This window comes from Kogia breviceps, chromosome 16, assembly GCF_026419965.1.
Source record: "Kogia breviceps isolate mKogBre1 chromosome 16, mKogBre1 haplotype 1, whole genome shotgun sequence".
Classification (NCBI taxonomy): Eukaryota; Metazoa; Chordata; class Mammalia; order Artiodactyla; family Physeteridae; genus Kogia; species Kogia breviceps.
The window spans coordinates 5,566,950-5,582,424 of NC_081325.1; the positions used below are offsets into that span (position 1 = coordinate 5,566,950).

General features: G+C 36.6%; 1 protein-coding gene across 3 annotated transcripts in view; it reads left to right on the plus strand.

Moving 5' to 3' along the window:
- Positions 1-15,475, plus strand: part of CDK8 (cyclin dependent kinase 8) — a 176,960-nt gene that overhangs the window by 65,660 nt on the left and 95,825 nt on the right. For all 3 annotated transcript variants that reach the window (XM_067016833.1, XM_059042102.2, XM_059042103.2), the window contains exons 5-6: positions 12,065-12,122; positions 14,457-14,588. In XM_067016833.1, the coding sequence (XP_066872934.1) occupies positions 12,065-12,122; positions 14,457-14,588 (190 nt within the window). The remainder of the gene's footprint in view (positions 1-12,064; positions 12,123-14,456; positions 14,589-15,475) is intronic.

Below are 15,475 nucleotides of genomic sequence, written 5' to 3' on the forward strand. Positions count from 1 at the left end.
GGGGTCATACCTCCCTTCTCCTTTACATCCCAGCTGTTCTGAACTTGGAGCTCTCATGTTTCACTTTAATACTGCATTTAACTGACCAGTTCATTACTAATCACAATGTAAATATTTTAATTTCTAGCTAATAGTTGTTCATTTTAAATTTTCTAGTGAACTCAATGTTCGCTGAATTTTGTGCTTTTTGTTGAAAATATTCATGCTGTGTATCAGATATACCATAGAAATGATTTACACTCAAATCAGACTCATATTTAAGTAAGTATTAAAGACTTGGGCTTTTGACATGTTTCCTAAGGAACTTAATAGAAAGTAGAGAAGTAGTTATGATGACTGACCTATTTACCATTAATTTTCATTAAGTATATATCAGGTTCTCATGTGGTCATTAATGTGTTCCACTTAAAAAAAATCTAATGTCCAAAATTTCATTTGAATTATTACCTTAATGGTTTTATCATAGTGGTAATTAACTTGGAACTACCAGACACATAGGGTTGTATTTTTGTCCTGTGGCACTAAGTGGATAATAGAACATAGTGTATTACATTATATACTATAGTATAGTGTTAAGTGAGATATACTGTAATATAACTTTTCACCGTGTTGGTTTCTTTTTTCATTTAAGCTGAATTACAAGGCTGTATACAAAATTTGGGAGTGTTTTGGAGTATTACAACCATCTGCTAGTTGGTCACTGCTGCCCTAAACCAATTCAAAATAGGTTTTTGCAGGGGGGGCGGTGGTATAGCTCCGTGGCAGAGCATTTGACCGCAAAATAGGCTCTTTGTTTTTTTGTGTGGTTTTTTGCCATAGTAAAATTTCCTAGAAAATAAATCTTTGTAGAGATTTCCTTTGGAGTATCCCAGTGGGGATGTGCTATCATGTGTAGTCTGTGATGTGACATGGCCCAGGGGGCCATTGCATAAACATATTTAAAAGATGCTGGAGCTATTCCAGAGCTTAATCTGACTTATTAAAAAAAATCTGATAGTGCCACTGCCATGCAGTTTATTTTAATTATACTGGGTAACTTGGAATCACGTGGTGGGGTTTTAGCTGTTTGGTGAAGGATGAGTTGGTTTCCTGTTCAATACGGTCAAAATCTTGGAGTGAGCCATTGACTCAAACTCAGTTTCATAGGGGCTGCTTTATGGAGGTACCTAATTATGCATTGATGGTAATGTGATGAATTATTGGCGTGTTTTGGATCTGATTTTTCTTGAGTGAAAGATTGCCTGGTTTATTAGTTTTGCTCACTAATACTAAAGTTTGCCCACAATGATACGGTTAGTTGGTTTGTTTGGGTTTTTTAGATGCATTTTCTTTCTTTTTTCTTCACATCTTTATTGGAGTATAATTGTTTTACAGTGTTGTGTTAGTTTCTGCTGTATAACAAAGTGAATCAGCTCTATGTATATATATATATATATATATATATATATATGTATGTATGTATCTCCCCACATCCCCTCCCTCTTGTGTCTCCCTCCCTTCCTCCCTTATCCCACCCCTCTAGGTCGACACAAAGCACCGAGCTGATCTCCCTAGATGCATTTTCTTATTGACTGTTGAGCTCTGTACAGTGAGTGGAAGACTCAGAAGGAAAGAGATTAAGTGACCTGATTCTGGTTACTTAAGAGAACTGTTTTCAGAGCTGGGTCACTGAACTTAGGGAATTTTTCCTCTAGATCAATGATTTTTAAATTGCAGGTTGTAAAAGCCATAAGTGAGTTGGGAAATCACACAACACAACCAGCCTTTTTATTTTTTTAATGGAGTAGAGTAGAATAGAGAAAATATCAGAGTGTATCATATGTCTTGAGGGAAATTATTGTTTCATGAAACTTTTGTTTCACTTATACATGGGTATATGTGAATATGGTCATACAATATTAAGTGATTTTCTTCCTGTGGGTTGTGTTCAAAAAGGTTTGAAAGCTGCTGCACTATACTGTTTCCCAAAAGGTACTATCAGGTTAGGAAAAGAGAACATCAAGGAAAAAAAAATAGTCAAATCTTTAGAGAACACTTTGTCCCAAATTATAAGTACTTTAATGTTTTATGCAAATTTCTTGACATTGATAATAAAATCACTTTGAATATCCGTAGCCCTGTAAGAAATATGTTTTTCTAAGTAGGGTTTATTTACGAGTAGGAGAATTTCAGGTAAATTTCACCTTCCTTCTTTAATACCTTTCTAAATTGTCTGAATAGTTTGCAGTTAATCTATATTATTGTTATACAGAAGGAAACAGAGGAAGATTCTATTTAATCTTTATTAAAAGTTCACACATAATATTCAGTGTGGTTTAGTGTATTTATTTTATGGTAGAGGATGATTGCTATTAAGGGGAAAAAAAGCCATGCATACACTTTTTTTTCTGCCTAAAAAAAGAGGACAGTACCTTCTTCAGGGTAAAAAAAAAAAAAAAAGAAAAAAAGAGAAAAAAAAAGAAAAAGGCAGAAAGGACCCTGTCACTGTCCAAATGCTGAAAGAGGCAAAGCAACAAAATAATTGACCAGCTGGGAAGAAAGGAGCCTGCGTTCTTAACCGCTGTTGCCCCTTTCTCTGTGCTTAGCTTCCTTGAAATGAGTGTTGGGAATATATTAAACATGTTTCTTTACAACAGAGCTTTTTTGAAGAAAAATGCTTTGTGATTGTCAGGTTTAATCACTGCTTATTACTTGAGATTTGCTTCATTTACTGGGAGTGAATGAAAATAAATAAATCTCCAAAGATTTACTCTAATTTTCTTATTTGTCTAATTGTATAACTAGTAAAACATATAAAATTGCTGTCATAAAATTTAGGCTTGAAGATAAAGCATAGGTTTTATTGCTAATGGGTTAAGGCAAACTTAAATGAGGTTTGCAGTAATTTTAGTTAACATAATGAATTGTGTTTATTCTATAGTATATTTACTTAAATGACCAATTGGGCAGTTTTCTTTCTTGGAAGTATTTGATTGTTTGTAAACAGTCTGTTTGATTTCTTGATATGTGCCACGTTTGTGTAATTTTGATGTTGAGCATACACAGTGAACTGCGTTCTATTGTTTGTAAATAATGAAAAAGTGGCCTACTTAATTTTACTGTATAGCACAGCTGCAAATATCGTACCTGCTTATATGGGCAGATTACAAGTTGATTATAAAAATATTATGTTATTTAGTTTGCATATTGCTTCTAATCTCCTTTTCCTTAGAGTCTGAGTCTTTTCAGACACTTTATCAGCACAATGCTAGACTCTTTTAAGTCAGATTTCTCACCAATCAAGAACAGATATTCTAAATAATTTAATTGAGCCTTTTTAAAAAAATGGAGTGTAAGATAATATCTTTGAGTAATCCTGAAAATTGACTAGAAGTACAGGATTGGTATCTTTTCTCTTTTTTTAACATAAAATGGAGCCAGACCCGTCTTTTCATCTCTTTGATAGAGAGTCATCTGAAGTATTAGGACTGTCAGGCACATAATAAATGTTCAGTAGGTGCATTTTACTTCAGTCCATCATCACGTTGCCCTAGAACTATGAATAAGTACCTTAGGGGTGGGAACTTTATCCATTTCATTTACTGCTATATCGGTATTACCCAGAGTAGCACATATTAGCTGCACAATAAATATTTATTGATTGAATAACTGGATTCTTATCAATGCTACCTTCAAAACATATCTCAGATTGAACTGCAGTAAAACCGTCCTATAACTGAGATTTGAATGTGGCACAGTTGGCATTGGCCCCAGTCATCTGACCAGTGTCTTTTTTCAAATCATAGTGACCTGTAGTGTTTGTTTTCAGGGAGAAACAGCTGTGGGAAGAGACAGCCATGAAGGAAGGAGCAAATTAGCAGGGATTCTGGAGTCCTCCTAGCTCAGTGTCTCTGGGTCAGTCCAGTGAGCAGGTGCCCACTAACAGGGACATTCCAGAACCCCTCACTGCCAGGATATGGATTTGGATTTTCCAGGTGGACTTCCAGGTGTGCTCATTCGTGGATTCCTGTTCCTTAACCCTACAATAACCTGACCTCCCAGTTCACACAGTTGAGTTTTTTGCAGTCCACTTACTGCCTCTTGACTTTGCTTCTTATCATTTCTGTCACTACTGTTCTAATCCATGGTACCTGGATTACTGAAAAAATGTCAAAGTGAATCTTCCCTACTTGCAGTCTTATGTTCCTATGGTCCAGTATCTACATAGCAATCAGAATGATCGCTCTAAAAAGCGAATCACACCATGTCATTCCCCTACCTAAAGTTCCTCAGTAGCCTCCTACTTGTGAGACAGTCAGTCCTAAACGTTTATTATGTCTTCTTGCTGCAGACTGGAGAGCTGACAGCTGCAGCATTGTTTTATGTATCAGTAAGATAGAAAACATGCTGGCAACTTGACTGTCATACCATGGAAGTTATAAGACATAACCCAGTTACAGAAATACTAAAATTTTTTTTTTTTTTTTTTTTTTTTTTTTTTTTTTTTTTTTTTTTTTGCGGTACGCGGGCCTCTCACTGTTGTGGCCTCTCCCGTTACGGAGCACAGGCTCCGGATGCGCAGGCTCAATGGCCATGGCTCACAGGTGTAGCCGCTCCGCGGCATGTGGGATCTTCCCGGACCGGGGCACGAACCCGTGTCCCCTGCATCGGCAGGCGGACTCTCAACCACTGTGCCACCAGGGAAGCCCAGAAATACTAAAATTTTAAAAGGAAAGTAAAAAATGCATAAAGTGCATTTTTCCCTTGACATTTGGTAATGGTAAGTAGCTAGGATTTAATTACTAGTGCAGTGGCAAGTGATTGAGGTAACTGTTTTTCTGTCTTTAATAAGAATTGTTAAGTTTCATCATTATGTGTGATGTTTGTTCTAGGGTTTTGGTAGATACCTGTTATCAGATTAAAAATGTTCCCTTCTATATCCAATTAAGTTGTTTGTTTCTAAATCAAGAATTGATTTTATTAAATGCTTTTCTTGCAATTTTGAGATGGTTATATGGCTATTTCCTTTAATCTGTTAATATGGTAGCTTACATTTATAAGGTTTTATTTCTTTTTTTTTTTTTTTTTGCTGTACGCGGGCCTCTCACTGTTGTGGCCTCTCCCGTTGCGGAGCACAGGCTCCGGACGCGCAGGCTCAGTGGCCATGGCTCACGGGCCCAGCTGCTCCGCGGCATATGGGATCTTCCCGGACCGGGGCACGAATCCATGTTCCCTGCATCGGCAGGCGGATTCTCAACCACTGCGCCACCAGGGAAGCCCTATTTCATTTTTAATGTTGAACCATCCTTGTCTTAGTGGGATCAGCCCTACTTGGTTTTGATTTTTTTTTTCTCCAGTTGCTGTTGGATTCCCTTTGCCAATACTTGATTGTGTCTGTATTCTCAGGTGAAGTTGGTCAGTAATCTTCTGTTTGTACCCTTTTCTTTATCACGATTATACTAACTTCAGAAAATGATTTTAGTCTCTGTAGAATAGCTTGTATAATATAGGAATTACTTATTCTTGAAAGGTTGGTAAAAGTCATCTGTAAAACTGATTCTGGTGCATTGAAATTAGGGTAGATGATTTTTGACTACCATTTAAATTTCTTTAATAGTTGTTAAATTATTCTGGTGTTCTACAAAACCCTGGATAGAATAAACATTTTAAAATAAATACAAATTATCATAATTGACCCTGGAAAAGGTAGAAAAACGAAATAGACTAACAACTATGGAAGACTTAAAGACATTTGTCACAGGCCTACCTCTAAAACAATGTAACAAATGCACATTTTTTCACAGTTGCTTCAACCATGAAGCAACAGTTAATCCTGCATTATATAAACTGTTCCAGAAAGAAAGTTTCCTTAATAACTTTGTAGGAAGAAAGCATAACACTGACACAAACCTAATAAAGATAGTAGATCAGTGTCATGTGTAAATATTTATGCATATATCCTAAATAAAATATTAGCCAATAGTATCCAGGGGAATGTTAAAGGAATACTACTGTGCCCCACGTAAATGACGTGCATTTCAAGAGTGTGGCGGTGGTTCAGTCTTTGGAAACCTATTGACAGAATTCATATTAATAATGCTAAGAGAATAACACTGTGGTTATCTCGGTAGTTATAAATATAAAACTCTTGCAAAATTCGGTGTTTGACAAAGTTTAATATTTATCTCTGATTGAAATTCTTTATAAAAATAAGGAAAGAAGGAAACTTCTAAGCATGAAAAGTGTACATACCAAATCAACAGCTGTTGTCTTTTCTGTTACCTTTTCTGTTATCTTCTCTGTTCTAACCTTTCTTGTTACCACTGTTATTTAACAATGTCCTGGAACTTTTCTGGTCTAAAAGTAACCTAAGTAACTATGATAGGGGAGGCTAAATAAAATAGGATCAATACAATAGTACTATGCATTTATTTATTATTTGTTCACTGTTGAGTGAACAAATACAGGAATCAAAAGAGCCTTTCTAAGATATTCATATAAATGTAAATAATATAAAGAAATTTGGAATTATGTCCACCAAAATACTTGTAATGACCTAACTGTGAGGCAAGGTTTCAGGTAAATTTTACTTTCTTTGTACTTTTCTGTGTTTTAATTTTCTACAAGAATGTGTATTTTTATTACTTTAATTCTTAAAAAGCTGTTGCTAATAATAAACAGTTTTTTAATCAATAAAAGGCATAAGTAACTAGAAGCTAGAAAGGTGATCAAAAACAACTAGGGACATCTCATAGGGTGATATAGAGAAATCATCTTGGGGGTATTATCCAATCATGCATGGCTATCTCACCCCCCAGAAGTCTTCAGTTAAGAATCACTTCAGTTGTGAGTCACTATTAACAGATTATAGTGTTAGCTGTCATTATAATATATTTTGGACTTTTAATATATCAAGCATTGTATTAAAGCTTCTATGTGCATTAGTAACATTTATCTTTGCAACACTAACTTGTCATTATTTTTATCCATATTTTATAAATGAGAAAATGGAGGTGAGGGTCACAGAACTAATAGCTGATAGCATCCTTGATTTTCTTTTAGCCTGTTCTTAACCATTTAACCACACTTCCTCATCTTCAGAAGAAGTCTATTATAGTCCTCAAATGTTTAGGGGAAGAAAAAAGTTGAGAACTATTGGTCTAAAGTCTGTGTCTATTCAAATATAGAAAAAAATTATAGTATCAGATAAAGTATATTTTATTGCAAAAGACTGAAACATATTTTGTAACAGCAGAATGATTAAAATAATGAATATACACCAAAGAACTTACGGTTTGTTCAATTTGGCAGTTGTACAAAAGGAAATAGGAATATATAATTATGTACTTTGACATTCTTTAAATCAGATTTTGACAAAAATTTTTAAATAAAGAGTGAGCAGAAATTATAGAATGAAGCAATGTGATATAATAGAATTTCTTGGCATTTAGGGCTATATAAAAGAACATATTTTAAAATAAACGTTCACTGGGAATTCCTTGGCAGTCCAGTGGTTATGGCTCCAAGCTTTCACTGCCGAGGGCCCAGGTTCAGTCTCTGATTGGGGAACTAAGAATCCCGCAAGCCGTGTGGCACAGCCAAAAAATAAAAAGAATAGAAAAAAAAGAAAAACCATTCGCAAAATGTATGTCTAGAAAAGTTCATTGTGTACTAGAATATGAAGATACTCATGGTAAGTATTCACAAAGACACAAATTCTACATTAATCTCTCAGAACACAATAAAAAAAACCTACAAGTAAAAGCAGAATTGTATTTTCTTAGCTATTAGACATCAATTGAAAATGTGCCATTTGAGATACAGATCAGTATGTGTCCTAGTACAAAATGATTAACAACCAAACTGAAACAGAGTCATTGAGTGTCCAGAAAGTGTGCCACCAGGTTGTGTTGTTTATAGTGTGTAAGTTTAGTCCTGAAAAAATCTTGGAGAACAGCACTTAACAGTGGTTTCTTAGGGATCCCTGTCTTCTTTTCATAGACAGATCCATTAAAAACCAGCTTTTCTTGTTGACTCAGAGTCTCCATTTTGCCTTGATAACCTTAGTGAATATGAAGACTCTGGTTTTACTCCTAGAATAACAAGTTGTTAACTTGACAGAGAAGCCAGTGGTCTGCACTTCCGTACCTGTGTAAGGTACCTCTGATTGGTAATGGAAGTTTCCGGACCAGCCCAATTCCTGCCTGTCTCAAGATGCAGCTCCCTTCAATCCTTAGTCTTCTACTGGAGTTGGCCCCTTAAATGAAACTACTTTGCCATCCCTGCTGTATGCCAGAATCATCAGTGTGCTGTTTCCCGTCGTGACAGATCCTGGAGAACAGAAAGCCTCTACAGGAGTGGTTATCTCCGTAACACAGACATCTTGCTTTAGGAAATGGCAGTGGGGGGGTGTTTTTGGAGCACAACAACATAAAACAAGAAGAAAAGCCATGAGACTGTAAAACAAGGGCATGTTCTTTTAATTACAAACACAGTTTTTTTCTGGGAGAAATAAAGCAAGAGAAGGCTATTGTAGTTGCAAACAATCAAATAATTATACTTCAAACAAGTATCTCACTGATCTGTTTCATTGTTCAGCAGGCAGTAAAAGGTGTTCTGTAATCATTTCTGTGCATAAGATAACTATTCTCGAAGATGTTATCCTGATGTTATAATACTCTTAAGCCATGTTGGACCTCTGCTCTCTATGGCAACAAATAGTTTAATGGAGTATGTGCCTCATCAAAATGTCACCAGCAAAGTGTGTTTTTTTAAGGTGATTATGTCTGATGGCACATGAAAGATCACAGACTATTTACCAAAGTCATGGTTATTACTGATTGTTTCATGAATTATCACCAGTTACTTGGATGCTTTGGCTCTAGAGCTTAAAACTGCTACCAAATTTTTCCACTGAAAAAAGAAAGAAAAGAAATTAGCTTTTTGGAGAATATAATATTGTTTCAATGTGGTATTAAGTACGAAAACAAAAATTATCCATCAAGTCTTTTGAAGCCTTCCTTAAAACTGATTAAGCAACAAAACAAATACTGACAAGAGTATTCATGATCTCTATGGCTTTTCTGCCAGTTTCTCTTGAGATTTCCATTAGATCACATTCACAAAAGAAATTTAGTGTGAGATTTGTCTACTAAATCAGAGTATCACGCCGTGGGGCATATGGATACCACCATGGGAGACACCATGAGGAAGGACTCATTGTTTATAAACAGTTTTAGTAAAACAGCACTTAAAACCATTCTCTTTGGTTTATGACTACATGGCATGCCCAAAGTGAACTTAAATCCACTAATTTAAGTGTGGTGACTCTCTCGGCCCCAAGATCTACTTCAGATCATGCAATAGGCAATGAGTTGTCTTGCAAAGCAAGTTGTAATTATTAGCTGGAGCTTTGGCCCCAAACCCTAATACTAGGCAAGACTTTGACAGAGAAACTGTTCCCCACCAATGCTCAAACCCAAGCTTGGGACTTGGCCAGTCCAGTGAGTCTATAATAAAATGAAGGCCAAGAGAGGGAGTTTTTCGCCCTGTGCCTAGTAGCCTGCTGACCAGTACCGCCCATCCCAGGGCTTCTCAGCTCTGGGGCCAGCTGCTGAATGAGTAAGAAAGCAAAAGAGAGCTTTTCCACTCCATCTAAAATAGAAGGAGGAAAGTGATGCCCATGTGTGCTTGTGCTTTTGCCAGATATGGAAGTAATCTTTTAGGAGCACTTAAGTGCTAGAAAAATCCATCACAGCAAGCCAGTTAATCAGCTTGTAACTCTAGAGGAGGGAGTGGGATTTGGGATGTGGTGGAGGAGTGATGGGTGGTAAAAGAGTCTTTAACTCTTAACTGTATTCGGCCTCATAGTTTGAATTGTTTATAATCAGAGTGTATTCATGTATTACTTACATCATTAGAGGGTGGGCGTGGAGAATCAGGTTTTCCCAAGTAATGCAGAGGAGAGTTCTTAGGGTAGAAATAACGGGCTAGCACTGACATAGTTGTGTAAGGTCTAGTCATGGAACGCTGCAAACACACATGTGTCAGGAGAGTGCTGGAGGGCGGGGCTGGAGAGATCAGTGGCTGAGAGCTTGCAGGTGCCTGGCATTCCATCGTAAAGATGTCCACCTTATTCACGGGCGGTGAGGGGCCACGTAAAGGTGAAAGACGTTAGTAATAAAGCACAACAGCGTTCAAAGAAATTTTGAAGAGGTCGTGCCTACCCCTGTCACCCTAACCTTTTTTGTTCTTCTAGTCCTTACTCAACACTTTTTTTTAACCCAGTTGTAATCACAGTCTATATATAATTTTCTGTTCCACTGTTTTCCTAATAATTTCCTCTGTTACCGTGGAAGATTTTAAACAAGGGAGTGATGATGTGATCAGCTTTGTCTTTTAGGAAGGTAACCCTGGCAATAGTACAGAAGACGGAATTGACGGGAGGGGAACCAAAATGGGGTTCGAGAGATGTCTAGGGAGTCCTGCCCTGATGGACCATGAGAAGAGAGTTCTAGCCCAAATATCAGGTCCCCTCCTGAGCCACACTGACCGAGGGCAGGCCTTTCCCTCAGCCAGACAGACGGGCTGCCTCTTCTCTTGGAGCCCCCCCCACCCCCCAGCTGTCGGCATTTCACACGAGTCTCTGAGACCTGGTTTCCTCTGAAGCAGGCTGGGCTCTGCAGTGTCCCTGATGAGCAGCTTTGTTTGTGGTTGGCAGCTCCACGTGTCTCACAGGGACTATTGTTAGTGCTGTACTTCCTTTTGGTGCTTCACCGGCTGTCTCAGTGGGCAGGAGCGTGTGTGTGATGACAGAGATTCTGAAAACATTTTCTTGAACAGAACATTATAGTTACGGTACTACACGTCCATTTAAAGCTTGCTACATAAGTGACCTTCAGAAGGGTCTCCTAGGAAGGGGCACTGCGCTGCTACTGCCCCCCACACCCATCTCCTTGGTCGTACCGGGGGCAAGTCACGCACTCACTCTGGTGCCTAGTTTCCTCATCTTAAAAACTGTAGGAATTTTCAACCTTAGAAATGTATGTGCTACCATTTCAGCAGTGGCTTTTCACTGAAGCTAAAAAAATAATTTTGATCTTTGGTAGTTGGTAGGATAATGAACTGTAAGTTACATTTCATCAGTAATAGCATAGGGGCTGTCATTAAATATGGTCAGGGGAGCCTGTGAATTGGTTACCACTGTAAACAGCCTTCATTAAAATCTTTAATTTGATTCCAAGATGGCTTTGATGGATATTTGAAAGGCGTCGTGATCTGGTTTCACTTTTATTCAGCACACTGGTAGAACTGCAGTCAGACCAGGCGGAGGGCAGGGTGGCAGCCTGAGAGACGTTTGGGGACTGCCTCCTCCTCCTTGAAGAGTGACAACCCTTATATGTTAGTATAGTAGATACCACTGTGACAGATTTTAGATGGCAGTTAATCTTGTTATTTTTAGAGACTTAAGAACTGTTTGCAATATTACTTTTGTAAAATCTCACTTTAAATGTTAGCTTCCTTTTTTATTTAAAAATGAAAACCTCAAAGATGTTCAGGTCATGGAAAATTCCTATTACTCTGCTAACTCATTTAGAAAAGACTTTATTAAATTGATTTCTCTATAATTTATTTGAAACATAGGTACATACTATGCAGTTTCCAAAAAAGGGTATCAGGTGGTCCCTTCCCTATAATTAACTTGCTGCTTAGTGTTAAATTATATTTGAAGATACATTTTCCCTTGAAGTTGAAGGACATTTTATGTAACTGAAAGAGTTAGATGGAAGCACAGCATTTTAACTTTCTGCCAGCTGTTCCGCAGTAGTGAAAGCAGACTGATAACAGGGCCAAGAAAAGCCTTAGCTCTGCCTGGAGAAAAGCACTGCCATATTTGGCCTTCATGAAGTTGCATATTGCTTTGCATATGTACACATAAAGTTTCTTTGGTGACTTCCTGTGTTTGATTTTAATTTTTGAGTAAATGTGGTTTTTTTAAAGGTGGATTTATGTTATATTGGCATATTGTCTATTTAAAAGAAACCACTACTGTCTACTGAAAAAAAACACTATTTTGTTTCCACAGAAACCTGCTAATATTTTAGTTATGGGTGAAGGTCCTGAGCGAGGAAGAGTAAAAATTGGTATGTTTTATCTTTGATAAGTCACAGTGTAGCACTCTTTTAAAACTTTTACAGGCAGCTTTATCACTTCTAATTTTTGCTGTAATAATATGCATTTATTCATACAGTTCCATGTGATCGAAGCCATTTCTAAAGAGTATACGTTAAAAGTGAAAAATGTTTCACACTCTTGAAAGGTGTCAGACAATCTTTAGAGGCTGAAGTGTTCTAATTATAAAATAAGCCATGCAAGTTTCTTAGAAATTTTGCTTTCATTAAAAATAGCCTATAGAGGTGAGTGGCTTCTATCCATGTTAGAAGCCGGCCTCACCTTTAGTCACAAGGGCATACAGTGTACTAGTAATTATACCATCGGTTCTGTTTACCTGAGCCACGTTAGATCAGAACATATGCCTCTGTTAGCCTCTTCTAGATTAGGAATTACAAACTAAGGATACCACTGAGGCTGGGTAGGTTCTAATGAGCCTTTGCCTGAAGGGAAAAAAATAAACAAGCGTTCTCTACCTCAGCATGTTTTCTAATAGCTCTGTTTTCTTATATATCAATGCAAAATTTTACCCATTCCTGGTCTGATAACCTATAAGGATAGAACTAGATTTATTTTTTCCTAACTGGTTATTTTTTTCATTGTCATTTCCGAGTTGTGTTTGTCACATTTATTTAGTTTGTTTTGTGTGTGGATGGAAGAAATGTAGTAACTAAATTATATTAATTTAAAAGCAGCAGGCTTATGGGAGTATATAACAAAGTAAATAGGAATTTCTGATTGTAAGATTTAATATGATTTAGAATTATCAGCTGATTTGTACCATTTCACCAACAAAGAAAACCCCAGGTATTCTTAACCCTTCTTCCCTACCCTCCCCTATAAATTCCCCAAATCTCATTTTCTACTTCTAATTAGACTCTCGAAATACTCTTGATATAAATTTTGCAAGCGTTTTAGTCGTGCGAGCGTTTGACGCACCTCGAGATGCTCCTAGTCGTTGACTTGCTTTGAGAACCAGGCCCTGTCATTGCTCACCATAGTGTCAGGTGCCCGTTAAGTCCTTACATGTGCTTTTAAAGGATTTCATCCAATCCACCGTGGTGGCATCCAAGTCAAATGTAAGTTCAGAGCATGCAAAATCTAAAAGGCCCAGCCAAACAGTATTTACAGATGTGTTCTTTACTGTAAGATTTAGGGGAATTTTATATGTTAAAAATAATCTAGTTTGGAATTATACTTCTGTGTAACATGTATGATGTTGGCAGGTTTTGGGGACACTAACGGCTTAAAGTACTCACATTTAAGAAGAAATATTAGTTCTTCTGTAAACCAGTATTTAGTAATCTGACTCATGGTTTTAATTCTTTGCCAAATTTCTGTGTTTTTTTTTTTTAACCTCTATAATTAAGTAGATTAGATTGGGGCCTACTTCATTAAAAATGTATATTAGGAGAGCAAAATTAAACAAATGGTGGATGGATCTTGAAATTTTCGAATAGGTGGTATGAATAGTGATTGTTCATTCAGCGTGTGTTTGGCAAAAGCAATGTGTAGTAACACTGTACTTGATGCTAAAAGGGGGAGAGAGATGAAAAAGACACAGTTTTTGCCTATAAGAAGGTGGCGGTTTATTAGGATAAATGTCCATGCCCGAATTACCACACTATATATTAAACCGTGTGAAATGCCGTGAACTGTATCTCATTACAGCTACAGCTCTGAGATACGAGTTTATGACATTTGTCAAATCACTTAATTTCTTCTAACCTGTTTCCTCATTTGAAAAAGGAGGTGATTGAATTATATGATCTTTAAAGTCTTTTCCAGCTTAAAAAACAAACATGATTCTTTAAAGAAAAAACTCCACCCAGACAAATGGGGGGAAATAGTGGTATTATTATACTATACAGTCAGCTTCTGATTATACCAGTGAACATGCTTATTGATGCAAATAATGGAAAGCCTCACCCTAACTGATCTAGTTTCTTGGTGCTTGTGACCAATAAAAATAATGGGAATGCAGCTTCACAGCCCTGTCCCAATGGTGGTAAGACAGATGGAAAGAAATCTGCCCAGAGGGGTAGGGTCACCCTTGACCTCTGGCAGCAGGGTGTGTCTGTAACCCAGTGGAAGAGTGAGTGACAGTAGTTGGCAATGAATGAAGATCTCAGACTTGTTTTATATTTAGACTTCTGAAAGGGGTAAGATGTTGTGTTGGTTTTGTTGGTTTTCTCCCCCCAGAATTCACATTTTTCGTATCTTACTAAATAATAATAGTAAAATTAGAGTAATCAATAAAATTTGTAAAAATCTGTGTCCTTAACATTGCTCTTATTTTTTTACAGCTGATATGGGCTTTGCCCGATTATTTAATTCACCTTTGAAGCCTTTAGCAGATTTGGATCCAGTAGTCGTAACATTCTGGTACCGAGCCCCAGAATTACTTCTTGGAGCAAGACATTATACCAAAGCTATTGGTGAGTAGAACTAATTAAAATTCCATGACATTTTAAAAGTGACTTTGTTGTTGTAAAGTATACATATTTCTATATATTTTTAAATCAAGTAATATAGAAAACTATAAAAGTAAGAGCAAAAATCAACATAAAATTCTTCTCTCTAGAAATACCATCATTAGCATTAGGGGTGTACCATTCCAGACATCCCTTTCTGATAGATAAATAGATGCTAAAAAAGTTTTTAACTATATGGGACTATACTATGAATTCTAAGTAAAAAGTATTTTAATTTTACTTGAAAAGAGAAATAAATACAGTAAAATTTCTTAATCATTGAACTTCATACAAATGTTTCTTTCACCAAAAGAAATACTAGCTCCTAAAAGATCCCCTTAAAATTAAGGAAAAAAGATTATGAAAATAAGTAGGTGTTTAGAACATCTTAATTCACTTTTCAATTTTTGATAGTATTGATTATCTCCCTATTTTGAAGAATGAGGAAATTAGCGCTCTTTTACTTCTTCCCTCCACCAACCTCTCAGTTTATAATACCATTGTCATCGTTATTATTACCACTTTGGTGATGTTTACAGCATTTATTTTCTGTTTGCAAACCATAATGCCCACTGTTGTTTATACTTAGGCTACATATTGTAATGGATTTGATGCTCAACTACCACAATCCTTTTATCACAACTTTTCCATTAATGACATCTTTATTCCGCTTCATTTTCTTTGGTAGAATGTTATCATCATGTAGTTTTTTCTTATGTGTTTTGCCTTTCTTTTTTCCCTTTTTGTGTGCTTTTATTGCTTACTTAACTTGTTCTATGTTCTCCAGGATGGTGTTAAACCTATTTTATCTTTTTGGATAACTCCACCCACAAGTCTTCTATATTTCGCTC